At 40.5% G+C, this 16,301-nt stretch overlaps 2 protein-coding genes across 2 annotated transcripts; both read left to right on the forward strand.

Moving 5' to 3' along the window:
- The first annotated feature begins 49 nt into the window (after positions 1-49).
- Positions 50-1,187, forward strand: LOC125261417 (pentraxin fusion protein-like). The gene is made up of 3 exons (XM_048179980.1): positions 50-162; positions 308-380; positions 478-1,187. The coding sequence occupies exons 2-3, from the start codon at positions 320-322 to the stop codon at positions 1,092-1,094; spliced, it is 678 nt and encodes a 225-aa protein (XP_048035937.1). The 5' UTR covers positions 50-162; positions 308-319; the 3' UTR covers positions 1,095-1,187.
- Positions 1,188-14,448: 13,261 nt separating this feature from the next.
- Positions 14,449-15,796, forward strand: LOC125261416 (pentraxin fusion protein-like). The gene is made up of 3 exons (XM_048179979.1): positions 14,449-14,608; positions 14,897-14,969; positions 15,052-15,796. The coding sequence occupies exons 1-3, from the start codon at positions 14,600-14,602 to the stop codon at positions 15,666-15,668; spliced, it is 699 nt and encodes a 232-aa protein (XP_048035936.1). The 5' UTR covers positions 14,449-14,599; the 3' UTR covers positions 15,669-15,796.
- Positions 15,797-16,301: the final 505 nt, after the last annotated feature.

Consider the following 16,301-nt stretch of genomic DNA (forward strand, 5'->3'; position numbering starts at 1 on the left):
TAACCCATAACTGCAAATTGCATTCAGTAACTTCAAAACCGCATGCAGTGTCATTGCACGTCAACTTCCCTTTTTTACAGGATAAATTGAAAAGAACGACCATTTAGGAGATAAACAAATTGATTGATCTGATCTTCTCTCATATAAGACGTGCTGATCATTGTAAGTATTCTCAGCTTGAATCTCTAAAATGTGATTGAAAGCATAGAGTAGTAATAAACTTATTTAATTTAATATTAAAACAATGAAACAATGAATAATTGTGCTAAAAGTAGTAATGGATTTTCTTTTGCTCTTTTTCATTCAGACCTGCAACAAGATGTTGTTGTCAGTGGTTTTATTTTTCTGTCTGCTCTCTCTGAAACCAGCGGCTACTGAAGGTACCATATTTTGTCTTAATGAATAGTTTACACTGATTTTTGTAAGTGTGATTTCGCTTGTATATTTTTGTGGTTTGTTTTGTGTTTCGTCTTGCAGTGGGTCTTGGTGGTAAAGTGCTTCTGTTTCCAACCAAGACTGCTTCAAGCTATGTTAAACTCACTCCTGAAAAGCCACTGAATCTGACAGCGTTTACTCTCTGCATGCGTGTCGCGACGGAGCTCCAGCGGCAGATCATTCTGTTCACCTACCGCACACCCAACCACGATGAACTCAACTTGTGGAGAATGAAAGATGGCCGGTTGACCTTGTATCTTCAGACTAGTAGTTCTGGACCACTTTTCCGTCTGCCTCCTCTCTCCACCTTTCACACTCACCTGTGCGTCACCTGGGACTCTGCGACTGGTCTCTCTGCCCTTTGGGTGGACGGACGGCGCAGTGTGTACCAGCTCTATAGAAAAGGTCACTTAGTTCGTCCTGGCGGCACCGTCCTGCTCGGCCAAGACTGTGATAAATATATGGGTGCCTTTGATGCAGAGCAGAGCTTTGTAGGTGAAATTTCAGATGTGAACATGTGGGATCATGTTCTCTCTGGCAGTGAGATTAAGGCGGTTTATTCAAACCAGGAACCATATGTGCCGAAGGGAAACGTGTTCAATTGGAACACCATCAAATATGAGATTATTGACAATGTTCAAGTGGTGCAAGATAAATGATTCTCATCAGCTGTAATGTTACACAGTTGTATCAGTCTCTATAATCTGTTTTTCTGTTTTAATGACTTGCAAAGCTGTAAGGGCTAACAAATAAATTTTTTCAGCATTACAACTGCTTTGTCTGTGCATAATTCCGAAAAAATGTTCTCAATTGCTTAACCTCAGTCTAGTAACTGGTAATGTTTTCTCACAAAAAAAGTGTGTATATATATATATATATTTACTTCACAAAAACTCTCTGATGTTACTTACCAGTTATATATATTTATGCTGAAGCCATCAGTCTGTGTTGCTTTAAAAGGTTTAACAAGGCAATTCATGGTGAAGAACTACACTACCCATGATCCCGCATAGAAATATCCACCAATCAGAGAAATAGAGCTCTGAAGTGACTGTCTACTCCCATAAAGCACTGCTATTGACATAATCAGTCTCCATGTGGTTCTGAATGACTTCTATATTAGATTATTTTGCAATAAACTTATATTGTAGCTATAATTATAATCCACAACAAAAACATTATTTGCAAAGCTATGTAGTTCATTTCTGCATTAAAGGCTATGAAAAAACGACCTCTGAGCAATGAGCATTTACATTTTTTTAAAATCTGTATATATATATATATATTTTTTTTTTTTACATACAGTGAGTCCAAACATTATTGGAAAATGTTATCATTATAACACAAAAACACCAGAATCAATAAAGACACATTACTTCATGTTAATGTCATGATCACAAATTGGATTGCCCAAGTTTAGCCACGAGAGGGCACTCCAACATGGACTATTGTTCACTGTTTTGACTTCATTTCCCATAATTCACTCCTGGACTACTTATCCTCATTTCATTGCACTCAGCTGTTTTGTGTTAGTTCATTAGTGTCTGTCTATTTAGTCTCAGTTGTTTCTGTCCTCAGTTGTTGGTTTGTTGTATTTGTTGCGTGCACTGTTTGTTACCTCTGGCTTTCTGTTTTTGTGGACTGTTATTTGGATTTTGACCCTTGCCTGTTTTCTGGATTCTGACCTTGGATTACCCTATAATAAATTCTGCAACTGGATCCTAACATCTTGTTCTTGTGTGCACCGTGACAGAACAAACCACCAATGCAAGGATCCAGCAGCAGGAGAGTCCGGCCACCGTCCAGCACACGGGGAAGTGGGAGCAGTCCCCAAGAATTAGCTGAGCTTCGGCAGAGGGGTATGGAGGTGCGGAAATTCACCCAACGGTTTTGGTCGTGGGCGGAGAGATTTAATCTCCCTGATTTGGTCCTTAGGGACCTGTTTAATCAGTGTCTTGATGACCCCCTGCCGCAATGGGAGATGGAGTTCGTGGGGAATTTAAGTTTCTGGAATTTCTCCAACTACCTGTATCTGCATGGGAATGGGCAGATACGGATACCTCCAGCACCCGCTCCAGTCCATCAATCCGCTCAAGTTTGGGAATCCTCTCCAAGCCTGTGAGCCCGCACCAGCCAGCAAGTCCGCTCCAAAGCCAGCTCCAGCCAGTGAGTCCGCTCCAGCCAGTGAGTCCGCTCCAGAGCAGCCTGCTCTCTTGGTCAGTCCTGTCTTGGCCCAGAGGGCTGTGCTTACTTTTTATGTTTTGGCTGTCCTGCGTGCGCTGAGGATGAACTCGAGCTCTATAGACTTTAGAGCAGTCTGCCAGCCCGAGCAGCCTGCGGTCGTCCCAGAGCAACCCGCTGTTGTTCCAGAGCAACCTGCTGTCATTCCAGAGCAGCCCGCTCTCCTTGTCAGTCCTGTCATGGCCAAGAGGGCTGTTTTCACCTTTTATGTTTTGGCTGTCCTGCGTGCGTGGAGGATGAACTCGAGTTCTATGGACTTTGGAGCAGTCTGCCCGCCAGAGGCTGCTGTCGTCCCAGAGCAGCCTGATGTCGTCCCAGAGCAGCCCGAGCAGCCTGCTGTCGTCCCAGAGCAGCCCGCTCTCCCTGATATGACCACGGAGCACCCTTGGCCAGCCCTGCCGCCAGCCCTGCCGCCGCCGCCGCCCAGGCCGCCAGCCCTGCCGCCGCCGTCAACCAAGCCTTCTGTCCTGCCGCCGTCAGTTCCTCCAGCACCGCCCTGGCAACCAGCCAGGACTCCAGACCCCAGGGAACCCGGCTGGTCAGTTCCTCCAGCGCCGCCCTGGCATTCAGCCAGGACCCCGACCTTCTTAGAGCCCCCGTGGTCTGTTCCTCCGGCTCCCCCCTGGCCTTCGGTTGGGGGCTCTGGTCCTGGCCCGCCGTCCCTCCCCCGGTCCTCCTCCAGTCCACCTCCCTCCTGAGAGTTGTGTTTTTGTTTTTTGTTTTGTTTCATGGAGCGTCTGGTAGCCGCTCCGTAAGGAGGGGGTAATGTCATGATCACAAATTGGAGTGCCCAAGTTTAGCCACCAGAGGGCACTCCAACATGGAGTATTGTTCACTGTTTTGGACTTCATTTCCCATAATTCACTCCTGGACTACTTATCCTCATTTCATTGCACTCAGCTGTTTTGTGTTAGTTCATTAGTGTCTGTCTATTCAGTCTCAGTTGTTTCTGTCCTCAGTTGTTGGGTTGTATTTGTTGTGTGCACTGTTTGTTACCTCTGGCTTTCTGTTTTTGTGGACTGTTATTTGGATTTTGACCCTTGCCTGTTTTCTGGATTCTGACCTTGGATTACCCTATAATAAATGCTGCAACTGGATCCTAACATCTTGTTCTTGTGTGCACCGTGACAGTTAATGACCATTTAGCTTCACTTAAAGGGATAGTTCAGCCAAAAAGGAAAATTCTGTCTTCATTTATTCACCCTCACGTTGTTCCAAACATGTATGCGTTTCTTCTGTTAAACACACAAAAAAGATATTTTGAAGAATTCTAGTAACCAGACAGTGACTCTAGCCATTGACTTCCACAGTAGGAAAATGTACAACTATCTGGTTGCCAAGATAAATCTAACCTCGATTTTAAATCTCTCAACATATCCGCAGAAGAGGATTAAACAACAGCATTACCAACTTCACTCATTAGGGGTACGTTTCACATTCAGTGATAGAACTTGCTGCTTAACTACCATAGATAACATGGTTGAAGAACTTAACTAGCTAGTCATGATTGTTATTGTTTCCCCGAAACCGTATTGTCACATTTGTTGTGTGCACAGCAAAATCCCATCTACAGAAGTTTTTATTGAGAATTACCAAAGGTTTATATTGTTTTAATGTAAATATTTAGTTGAATTTAGTTAGTCTCCATTTTGGAGATTAGGGTTTGCTTTAGTCAGGCTCTTGACCCTTGACTTTTTAACATTAGTTTTTCTCTCTAATTTTAATCAAAAACAGAATTATCAAAAGATGCGGAGCATCAAGATTTAATATTTAAAGATACAATGAAGTGTGCATTTATTTAGCAAAACCTGCAATTGATCACAATTACTTTTTTTAGCTTTTATATTGCTAAAAATTGTCCTGCTGTATAAAAGTAGCCCACTTAAATAATCCTGCTGTGTTTTATTTTACAGTATACTATATACAGTAAATACAAGTACACATGGTCCATTGCTTTTGAGTTATTGCCAAAAATTAATAATTGCTATGTTTTTTCTTTATTTACTTTTGAGATAATGCCATATATGCTTGCATGAAATGCTATGTTGTGCAAACTGCAACTCAGAATGATGTTGCATCCTGTGTGTAATTGAAACAAAATGAGATGTGCAGAATGTTGTGAAAGTTGAAGTTCGTGAACTGCTTGTATCTAACCACAAAGATTAACGAGTAGGCACATGAGGGTGAAGAGAGCATGTTGCAACCTCAAGCGAAGTTGAGCCAGATGAAGACTTCAGTGAAGAAGAGGAGGAAGTGCTAGAAGAAGACAACAGTGTAAACGACAGAGGAAGAACATCTGGATTAATCATGAGATACAGAGACTGATACGATTACAACAGGAAGATTGGAAAGTTGGAATTTCTAAGATGAAAAATTCATCTTTAGTACTTCTTAAGAACATCTAAGTACTCAACTGTGCTATTTTGAGACAGCATTAAATATGAACTAAAATGTGCTTTTAATACTATCTCTGTATTTAAAAAATATATTTAATTACCACTTGTAGTACACTGTGGGTTCAAATGTACTATAAGTGGTATCTAAATACATTTTTTTTAAATACAGAGATAGTATATTAAAAGCACATTTAAGTTCGTATTTAATGCTGTCTCAAAATAGTTGAGTACACTTAGATGTTCTTAAGATTATCTTAAGTAGTACTAAAGAAGAATTTTTAGTATATTAAGTACAAAATTAGTGCACAAAAATAGAGCACTTTAAGTATATTATAGAAATGTACTTTTTTTTCACCTGGGAACAACAGTTGCTTATTGAGTGATGCTTGTATTGTTCTTGTGTAGTCACTCAAAATAGTGCCGTACAAAGAAATAACTCAGAGCTCACACATACACATCTCATTTATTTTACTCCTTTACTCGATATGATGTTTTATTAAACAAGGTTCGGGAGGAACAGGTGCAGATAATTAACCTAACTAGCTCATGTGGAGAGCATTCAGTTAATCAATGCAATCATGACAAGAGGTATAAATACAGCAGACTTACCTCTGTTCGTCTGACAGTTCATCAGCATCCCTCCTCCACCCCTTCTCCTCACTTCAGTTCTATCTACTTCTATCTCAACGAGGGGGGGAGTACTCTGGGTTCGGGCCAAAATTTCCAAGCTCGGAGCCCTCCCCCCCGGACAGCACGCCAAATATGCATAACCCTTACCACACTTAATTATATGTAAATGTGAACTCGTGAACAACCACACCGGAACATGTGAGAGCTAACAACCAATCAGCATTCAGAATACCAATTACCACACATGTGGTCTGATAATATTACATCCCCCTTTTTATGAAGTTTTATGTTATCACCCAAGTCTAATATGACAGACTTCACACTCAAATTAAACATATCAGGTCACATTAAGAGGGGGCGGAAAGTTTAGCATTGCACTTATGGAACAGATTTACAATGAATCCCTATAACTAAAATTACGCTGGTATATTAGGTACCCTGGAGCAATTAGCTAAAAACTAATGACATGCAGAACACACTTTCAACAAAACTATCTTTAGACTAGCGTCCACATACTTGAAATGTTTGCTTTACTTCTTACCGAAAGTCAGAAGTTTGTTTTACAAATCAAAAATGTCTCTAGGTTTCACCATGCGACCAGAGCATGTAAACTGAGGGGGTTTAGCTTGCTGTTGCACATTGCAAGTGTTTTCTTTCAGTCCTCCTGTATCCACAGGTGGATCACTGTACGTTTCCTCAGGTTTCCATTAAGTGTCGGCGATTGCGGCGGAATATTTGATCATCGGGGGTGCGGATAAGATATGACCGTTGTGTGTCCGCAGGTTGCAATACAGTAGCGGGCATCCATCAGCCATTGGCTTGTTGAAAGCGAACATTAACCCCTTGTGTCAAAGCTGACAATGGCTGTGCAGTGCGATCATAGTACTGTCTCTGTTTTGCTTGTTTTAGTGTCCTTTTCGCATTCACCAGTTTTATATCGACAATCTGAGGCTGTAGCTGTTTTCCTGACATGGGCAGGATGGAGCGAAGACGTCTACTCATCAGCAATTGTGAGGGAGACTTAAATCCATCAACAGGGGTATTCCTGTGTTCCAGCAAGCTGAGGTAAGGGTCCTTCTTCTCAGCATGTGCTTTACTCAATATGGCCTTTGCTGTCTGCACTGTCTTTTCAGCAAGACCATTGCTTTGCGGGTAGTGCGGACTAGTCCCACTGAATCGCAAAGTCTCTAAAGTCATGCGAGCTGTACTGTGGGCCATTATCTGAAATTACTCTTTCAGGTACACCATGCCTGGCGAAGATGGCCTTCAGTTTTTGGATCACTGCTGATGACGTGGTCGAATGGAGTCTCTCCAGCTCAAAGAATCTGCTGTAGTAGTCTACAACTATTAAATAGTCGTCACCGTTCCACATGAGCAAGTCTGTCGCAACGATCTGCCACGGACATTCTGGGATCTGGTGAGAGATCATGGGCTCTTTTGGATTAGATTTTCGGAGCTCTAAGCATGTGGTGCATCTTTCCACCATTTCCTCAATCTGTTTGTTCATGCCTGGCCAAAATAAAATAAAAAGCCCTTCAATCTCTGAAATCTCATCTCTGTGATTCCAATACTCAGCAAGGCAGAAGGGGCACTTTTTCCTCACATCAGGCCAGCCAGCTTTTATCACACTTCTCAGGGAGGTAAGCTGTGGATCTTGCTCTGCTGCTTTTCGGATGTCTGTTAGCTTTCTGTCGCTTACAGGAAGATTAGCTACAACTGTGTGTATTTGTGCATCCATATCTTCGTCCAGTGATTCAAGTCTGTACGCAATGGACTTCCTGGAAAGCGCATCTGCTATTGGAATGTCTTTTCCTGGACGGTGCACAATTTATATCAGATATCGTACCTCTGTAATTGCAAGATCATCCTCTGAAGGCGTGGAGATGCGGCTGCAAGAGGCTTTCTCAGGATGGGTTCTAAAGGTTTGTGGTCTGACTCAACGATTACCTTTCTACCATAGACATATGCGTGAAAACGTTTGCATCCAAACACCACAGCATACAATTCCTTTTCGATCTGCGCATAGTTTTCTTCTGTTGGTGTGAGGGATTTCGAAGCATATGCGATGGGTTTGTGGTCCTGGAGCAGTACAGCGCCTAGGCCACTTTTTGACGCATCTACCTGCAGGCGGAGCTCTTTACCAGGGTCGTAGTAAGACAGGACTGGACCAGGCTCTCATGTGATCAGCTCTTTCATCTTCTCAAATGCTTTCTTCTGAGTCTCGTCCCACACAAATTCATTATTTTGCTTCAAGAGCAGCCTCAGAGGAGCGTTTATTTCTGACAGATTTGGTGCAAATCTGGACAAGTAATTGACCATACCCAAGATGGTTTCTAGCTCAGACTTATTCTTTGGAGGGCTCATGTCTTTTATCGCGCTGATTTTTTCTGGATCAGGTTTGATGCCTTCACGTGTTAGCTTGTGACCGAAGTAACTGACCTCAGGGACACATTTCACACTTTTGTCTGGATTGAGGCGTACCCCTTTTTCACGGGTCCTCATTAGCACAGTGTGTAAGTTTGCATCATGCTCCTCTTTTGTTTTTCCAAAGACGAGTATGTCATCTACAATGGCTGCAACGCCGTCGAGCCCTTCATAAGTCTCATCTATCTTTCTCTGAAACTCGTCTTGAGCAGAGATCAGCCCAAAAGGTAGACGTAGAAATCTGTACCTTCCCCACTACAGTATTGAATGTCGTTAGTTTTGATGACTCTTCTGACAGCTTGATAGCCCAGTATCCAGATTTTGCGTCAAGCACACTGAAAAATTGTGCTCCGGCGAGTTTTGGGGTGATGTCGTCCAGAGTCGGCAGGGGGTAATGGGGCCTTTTGATAGCTTTATTCAAGTCTCTGGGGTCCAGACATACCCTGAGCTTTCCAGTGCGAGGTTTTTCGACAACCACCAGGGCATTGACCCAGTCTGTGGGTTCCGTAACTTTAACAATGATGCCTGCTTTTTCCATGCTGTCTAGCTCCTTTTTGAGCCGACTGCGCAGCATGAACGGAATCCTCCTGGGCGGATACACGACAGGGACAGCTGTAGGATCCAGGTGTATGGTACATTCTCCTGGAAATTGACCAATCCCATGAAAGACATCCTGGAACTCTTGTATGATACCACAGGGTTTGTCTTTGTCTGCATCAACTGAAAAGACAAGCTTTATCAGCCCCATGTCCAGGCATGCTCTCAAGCCAAGTATAGGAGGTGCGTGTGTGCTTACTACGTAAAATTCCAGCAAAGCTTCTGCGTCTTTGTATCTGCAGTTGAGCTGACATGTTCCTTTAACATCAAGTGGCTCTCCGCCATAGCCTGTAAGACGGCATGTTGCGGGTTTCAGTTCAGTTGTGCTGAAAAGATTTTTAAATCTACTGGCTGGAATAATGTTCACCTGGGCCCCAGTATCCAACTTGAATTTAACTTTGTTTGCTTGAGGTCCTAATTCAAGTTCCGCAAAGGCCTGTTCACATTCTGTGTTTTCGTGCTCTTTGTTAATTGCATCAATAAACAGTTCATCCGCCTCTAATATGCCTGTATTTTCCACTATGTGAACAGTTCTATGTATAACATGTTGTTTTGATTTACATACCTTTGCAGAGTGGTTGAGTTTATTGCATATTTTGCACCGACGGCCTTTTGCAGGGCACGCGTCCCTCTGGCTGTGCTGCTGTGCACATCGACCACATGACCTGTTTTTGTCGGTAGCTCTATCCGTTTCCTTCGCGGGAGATTCATGTTTCTGCCTGTACACTGTAGTCTTTTTGCTTATGCCGCGTTCCAGGCAACCCGTAACCCGTGTTTTTCCAACCTTCTACCCGTGAAAGTGCACTGGAACAGCAGTCAAAGCCGTGACTTCCCACCCGTGAACTCGTACCAGATCGATGTACTCCCAGTTACGAGTTCTGACGTCACATAGCCCGTGAAACAACAATGGCAGCCCCTACGGATGCCGTGTTTATGCAAGTGCACGGTAAAATAAAAGGTATAACAGCTTCTCTTGCCTTATGCGCCGTTTTCCTCCTCCGTTTCCCTTAAATAAGCAAGGAGTAAGCACCTTTGGTGATAGAAATAATTAATGAGCATAAGCCCCGTACGGTCCGCCATGTTGGTTTGTTTACACTTTTACGCAGTTTGGCGTGACTTTCCTGGAACGCTACAAAGTCGTGAGTCGTGATTTGAAATCGTGACTTACGGGCTCAAAACCTGCCTGGAACGCAGCATACACACCACGTGTGCTGCACGGTTCTGCGCTGCCGTTGCAGGCGAGTTTATCATCCTGAGCTGGTCTTGCGCTGCTTCGTGGGAACGCACAATATCAATTGCTCTTTCAAGTGTTAGATCGGCGCCTTGATTTAACAGTTTCTCTCTGACTTTTGGGGAGTTCGTTGCAAAGACTATGCGGTCCCGTACCATTTCGTCACTATTCGTATATCCACAGTCTTTCACAAGCAGTTTAAGCTCCGTGACGAAGTGCTCAAACGATTCATGTTCCCCCTGTATTTTTTCATGAAACTTGTACCTCGCGAAGATCGGGTTGGCTTTTGGCATGACGTACTCCTCAAACTTAAAAAAAAAATATGACTGCAGTTTTTTCGATTCATCTGCTGACAATGTCCATGTATTATAAACATCACGTCCCTTTTTGCCTACCCACAGGAGCAGATAGCTGCACATTGTCTCTTCGGCCTTGTCGCGCAGCGGCCCGGCGAACATGAGCTGCTCGTGCCATTTTCGGCATAGGAACCCCCGACGAATCCATCTTGCCACAATCAATAAAGTTCTGACACCATGTATTGTTCTTGTGTAGTCACTCAAAATAGTGTCGTACAAAGAAATAACTCAGAGCTCACACATACACGTCTCATTTCAGCCTTTACTCGATCAACCACACCGGAACATCAGAATACCAATTACCACACATGTGGTCTGATAATATTACAATGCTCACTGCTGATCTGGGGTGCGTTTCCCAAAGCGAACTATGGTCGCAAGTTCCGTCGTTACCAATAGAGTTCAATGGGACTTACGACCATGGTTCACCAACGATGCTTTCGGGAAACTCACCCCTGGACAGGATGTCCATAACATAGCTTGTGTGTGAAGATGAGTTATTTAGGTTAGATAGGTTTGTGCTAATGATTATTATTGTCCATTACACATTATAATGACGTTTCTTATGTAACACAGGTTAGAATTCAGCTATATAATAAACAGAAGGAAAAGAATATAATTTTCAAATAATTATAATTTTAATAAAATGCTGAAAGTTTTAAACAAAATATAATTTGTAATAATAAATGTAATATAATAATCCATTTAAGCACTTAAACGCTATATTGCACATGATGACATATCCTGGTATGTTTATATATGTTGAATATGAGAGAGAAAAGTTTTTGAATACTAATTTCATATAGATTGATGGTTGATTAGTGTATATTGTGTTGTTCTAAAGGAAATAGTATGTAAATGTTTTTGAAACTTAAGACGCTGTTTGTATAAACAGGTCAGGTTTTTTTGTGTGAATGGATCGAACCCTTCAGACACCGAGATGGCGAGCCTCCCAACCGAGCTACTGTTGATTTGAGAGAAACGCAGATGGAGAAATCCTGTGCATGTCCATGGATTGGTGCTTTCTACTGATCAGGTGGAATTGCGTATATTCTGCACTGTAAAAAATGACCGTGATTTTAACAGTAAAAGACTGTATAAATGCTGCGGTGAAAAACTGTCAGTTAGTTTACAGAAAGTTTCCGTACTATATACGGTGAATAACTGTAATAGATCTAACGGTACATTTAATGTAAATTTACGGTAAATTACCGTTAAATTCACAGTTTTTGGAAGTGAAAAATAACAATTAATTGTAAAATTTACAGTGAAAAAACGTAAATTGACATTCCCACAATTCCCTGCGTGACACTTCACATTTTATATATTTTCATTGAAATAACTCTATTTCTTCTTAGTTTTTCTCATTTTTTTCTAATCAGTTATGTACATTAGGGTTTTATGTTACATCTAATGTTGTTAAATTAATATTTATTGCATTTTTAAAATTTCATGCATGTTACCATGATGGTGTTTAGTGTGTGTGTGAATGACACTGTGTGCACCTTCTATATGTTAGTGTTGTCCTTCACCACTGTGTTTGGTGACTGTCAGTGTATTATAAAGGTACAAAACAGACATTAGTACTTCATTAGGTTGGTAAATTAACATTATATCAGTTAATGAAAAATGTTATTTTACCGTAAGTTTAACAGATTTTTTTTACGTTGCTACTGTATCTTTTACGGTAAAGTTCTGGCAACCACAGCTGCTGGTTTTTTACCGTAAATTTTATTGGGATTTTTTTTACAGTGTGATCTGACTTTTCCTTCGTCGATTACTTCGCACTATTGACTGTTGAAACACAGCTTTCGTCTACACTAAGAGACTTTTGCACACATACCAACATATTTTTTCCACTTTGGATGACAAAGGAACATTCACTTATACACAGACTGAGAAGTTATTGACTGTTATATTGTTTGAAGAGTTTGAATTGTTTTCAAATTGTTTCGAATTTAACTACTGTGATATTGCAATTTTCTTATTGTTTTAATTTGGGTTAACTTTTTTCTATGAGTGAAATATAAAAGGGTTGAACAAAAACCCAGATAAGAAAAGCTCTTATTAAACTAAAAGTTAGTGAAACTGAATATCTATAATCCAAAAATTAGAAACTAAACAACTGAAACATAAATCGAATAACTATAGAGGCAAATAGGAGAAAAGCTATTTAAATAGTGAACAGAGCTCAAAGATATCAAAAAGAACGGGATTTTATGTATTTTTATTTAATTGCTGTTGTGAATGTGTTACATTTGCTTCCATTATTATCTTTGCACAAACAAAATACATTGAGTCATTTTCAGTTACTGTCTGTGTCCTTGTGTGCCTTGATTGCTTACCCTCCTGTAACGAACCTAATCACTGGTCCATTATCAGGTGCTTAGAGCGACCTGTCCCTGTTACAGAAACTTCTGTTACACTGATAAAAATTATATGCTTGATTTACTTAAAAAATATAATGAATTCTTTTGCATAATTTTATTACGTAGATCTAACAAGACTAGTCTTTGTACAAACTACTTAATTTTTCTGTTTGTTGAAATAAAATTTGCACATAAAGTTAACTTAATTTTAGCATTCAAGACACATTGGACACATTCAAGAACCATTTTCACAACTTTTACAAAATCTTCACTCTGCAAAGTCTCTTTTTGTTAAGCGTTAGCCAGAAGATGGGTATATTCCCTTTATGGCATGCCCAAAACAGTTGTTTTTATTATTAAAACAACTTTAATTGTTGTTAGCAGGTCCTCAACCCAAGCACATGTTCTACACTTCACCACGATGGTAACCCCAAAACTATTAACATAACAGAAACTTTTAAATACCAACATAATAGAACAGTAAACATTAAAAAGTCTCTCCATTTTCTCATGTTGCTAAAAACTGCTTAAAATAACAGTTTATTTCAACATTTACACTCCTAGATCAGCCCCTTTGCAAAGCATGATGGGTTGTGAAAGTCTTGTTTGATTGAGTCCTGGTTGAGTTTACTTGATTGAAACATGTTATTTTAATATGAAAACATCAAGTTAAGTCAAAAAGTAATTGTTTTAAGTCAAATTAACATGAAGCAATTAAATTTGAACCAGAAACCTAATACAATGGTGTTGAATCAAAATAAGTTGTTTACATAAAGTGAACAGCATCAAAAAATCATTTTTTTGAGTGTACACTTAACACAACATTTTGCTGAGTTCGTTCTTAAGAAGAAAAATGTTCTTAAGAAAATATTTGAAAACTTAATATCTTAATTAACTTAAGATTTTTTTTTTAATGCAAACAGATGCAATGTGATAAGCTTCCAACAAAAGTAAGTTGTCAATGGCACAAATCCAAAGTCAACCAAAGTTTATCTGTTACCGTGAACTAAATGATCTGTAACGTACATTTACTGTTTGTGGAAAGGGTGAGGCACCACTCTCATTTTATTGTGCCATGTTATTGTGGGGGGTTCAGTTGAAATGATCTCACATAGGACACCTGACAGACAGAGGAAACTATACAGCAAAATGGAAACTATAAGGCTCACCAGACAATGTATGCGTAAAAGTCATTACTGTATTTATGCATTCATGTGTCTGAAACAACTAAGTCTTTCTTATTCCTGTGATGCAAAGCTGAATTTCAGTATTTCAGTGTCACATTATCCTTCAAAAATCATTCTAATATGTGTAAGGTGCTTGCAGGCAGGCAGACGAAGACAGAAGTTCCAGGTTCAAAATCATTCATATAAATCCAATACAGACAGTGCAAACACTAAAGTTGCACTTGCTTTAGTTGTGTTCCTGACCCTTGACGTTTAACTAATTTAACATTTCTGTATTGATAAAGCAGGTCAGCATGCTTGTGATCATAAAATAGAACATAACCCTAAACTCATATCAGGAACCTTGAACTGCAGCACTTTCATTACCGAAAGAGAACGTTTTAGGAATGTTCCTAATGTTCTGTAAAGGTTTGGAATTTGTTTTTTTTAGAGAACTTCGCCTTCTACGTGGGTGTACGCTATGATAGGTAAAATAAAACACATGAAACATGATTGTATTGATCTTGTGAGTTGTCATTATAGGGAAATGATATCATTATAATGTCAATAATGCAGGACACGTTGACTTCCCCTTTCCAGGTTAAACTGAAAAAAATAAAAAAGATGACTGGGAGGCTCGTACATGAATCTGGGCTTAACCCAATCTGCATATAAATACTCAAGACACTTCTAGTCATGATCATCTGTGAGACAAACATCTGATCTGAACTGATCTTCTCTCTGACATCACCTGATGAACATCGTAAGTATTCTATCTTTGGTGTCTCTTAAAACTGACTGTTGAAATTTAATGTTCAAAACTTTATTCAGCTTTCCTGTAGCTCAGTGGTTAGAGCATGGCACTAGCAATGCCAAGGTCATGGGTTTGATCCCAGGGATTACACATACTCAGATACAAATGTATAGTATAATGCAATGTAAGTCACTTTGGATAAAAGCATCTGCCAAATGCATAAATGAAAATGCGAAGCAGTGAATAATTTGTCTGTTAAAAGGAGTAATGGATTTTCTTTTGCACATTTTCCTTCAGACCTGCAGCAAGATGCTGGTACCAGTGGTTTCATTTTTCTGTCTGCTCTCTCTGACAGCAGCAGCTGCTGAAGGTACCATATTTTACAAGTTTACGGATTGGTTGTGAGCAGGATTTTGTGTGTCTAGTGGTTTGTTTTGTGTTTTGTTTTGCAGTGGGTCTTGATGGTAAAGTGCTTCTGTTTCCAACCAAGACTGATTCAAGCTTTGTTAAACTCACTCCTGAAAAGTCACTGAGTCTGACAGCATTTACTCTCTGCATGCGTGTCGCGATGGAGCCCCAGAGCGGGAGGGAGATCATTCTGTTTGCCTACCGCACGCCTCAATATGATGAGCTCAATGTATGGAGAGAGAAGGACGGTCGGGTGTCCTTCTACCTCAGTGGCGATGGAGCATTTTTCAACCTGCCTCCTCTCTCCACCTTCCAGACCCACCTGTGCGTCACCTGGGCCTCTGCGACTGGTCTTTCTGCCATGTGGGTGAATGGAGAGCGCAGTTTGTTCCGGCTCTATAGAAAAGGTCAATCTATACGTCCTGGCGGCACCGTCCTGCTCGGCCAGGACCCTGATAAATACGTGGGTGCCTTTGACCCAGAGCAGAGCTTTGTAGGTGAAATTTCAGATGTGAAAATGTGGGATTATGTTCTCCCTGGCAGTGAGATTAAGGCGGTTTATTCAAACCAGGAACCGTATGTGCCGAAGGGAAACGTGTTTGACTGGAACACCATCAAATATGAGATTACTGGAAATGTGATAGTGGCTGAAAATAACTGATTCTCATCAGTTGCAACATTACACACATTGTCATCCACATAGTTGTGTCAGTTTTTATGATCTGTTCATCTGTTTTGATCAGTTACAAGCTGTAAGGGCTATCAAATAAATTTTTCTCAGCATTACAACTGTGTCTGTGTATAATTTGGAACAAAGAGTTGAATGTTGAAAAGGGGGTTTTACTGGTTTAAATCTTAAATTTGCACATTCTCTCTAATGTCAAGAAACTAGATACTGTTCTTTGTGCTGTTGGACAGATCTACCATGAGCTCAGATGTTCTTTATCAGTTCATCAGTGATGTATACCTGCTCTGCATGCATTACTACATCTTAATTTTTTTATAAACATTTAAGTGCAATTCCTGGTGAAGAACTACACTAGCCATGATCCTACAGAGAAATGTGAGCCAATCAAAGAATCAAAGCTCTGCAGTGACGCCCACTCCCATAATGCACTGTGAGTGATGTAATCGAGTCAGTCTCCTTACACTAGTAAACGACACATCTGATTATTTTGCAATACACTTAAACTGGATCATTTCTTTCTATAATTATAATCAACAAGTTTAAGTCAATAGTTTTATATTCTCAATATTTGTTTTATTGCATTCTTTGCAGTGCTTCATGGTATTG

The sequence above is a fragment of the Megalobrama amblycephala genome, unplaced genomic scaffold, assembly GCF_018812025.1.
Source record: "Megalobrama amblycephala isolate DHTTF-2021 unplaced genomic scaffold, ASM1881202v1 scaffold414, whole genome shotgun sequence".
NCBI classification, from domain to species: domain Eukaryota; kingdom Metazoa; phylum Chordata; class Actinopteri; order Cypriniformes; family Xenocyprididae; genus Megalobrama; species Megalobrama amblycephala.

What these genes read in the sequence shown, in the direction of transcription:
- LOC125261417 (XM_048179980.1), top strand. Translation starts at nt 320, where the DNA reads ATGTTGTTGTCAGTGGTTTTATTTTTCTGTCTGCTCTCTCTGAAACCA. An exon ending in GAAACCAGCGGCTACTGAAG is followed by an intron (nt 381 to 477) that starts GTACCATATTTT and finishes TTCGTCTTGCAG; the next exon opens with TGGGTCTTGGTGGTAAAGTG.
- LOC125261416 (XM_048179979.1), top strand. An exon ending in GACAGCAGCAGCTGCTGAAG is followed by an intron (nt 14,970 to 15,051) that starts GTACCATATTTT and finishes TTTGTTTTGCAG; the next exon opens with TGGGTCTTGATGGTAAAGTG.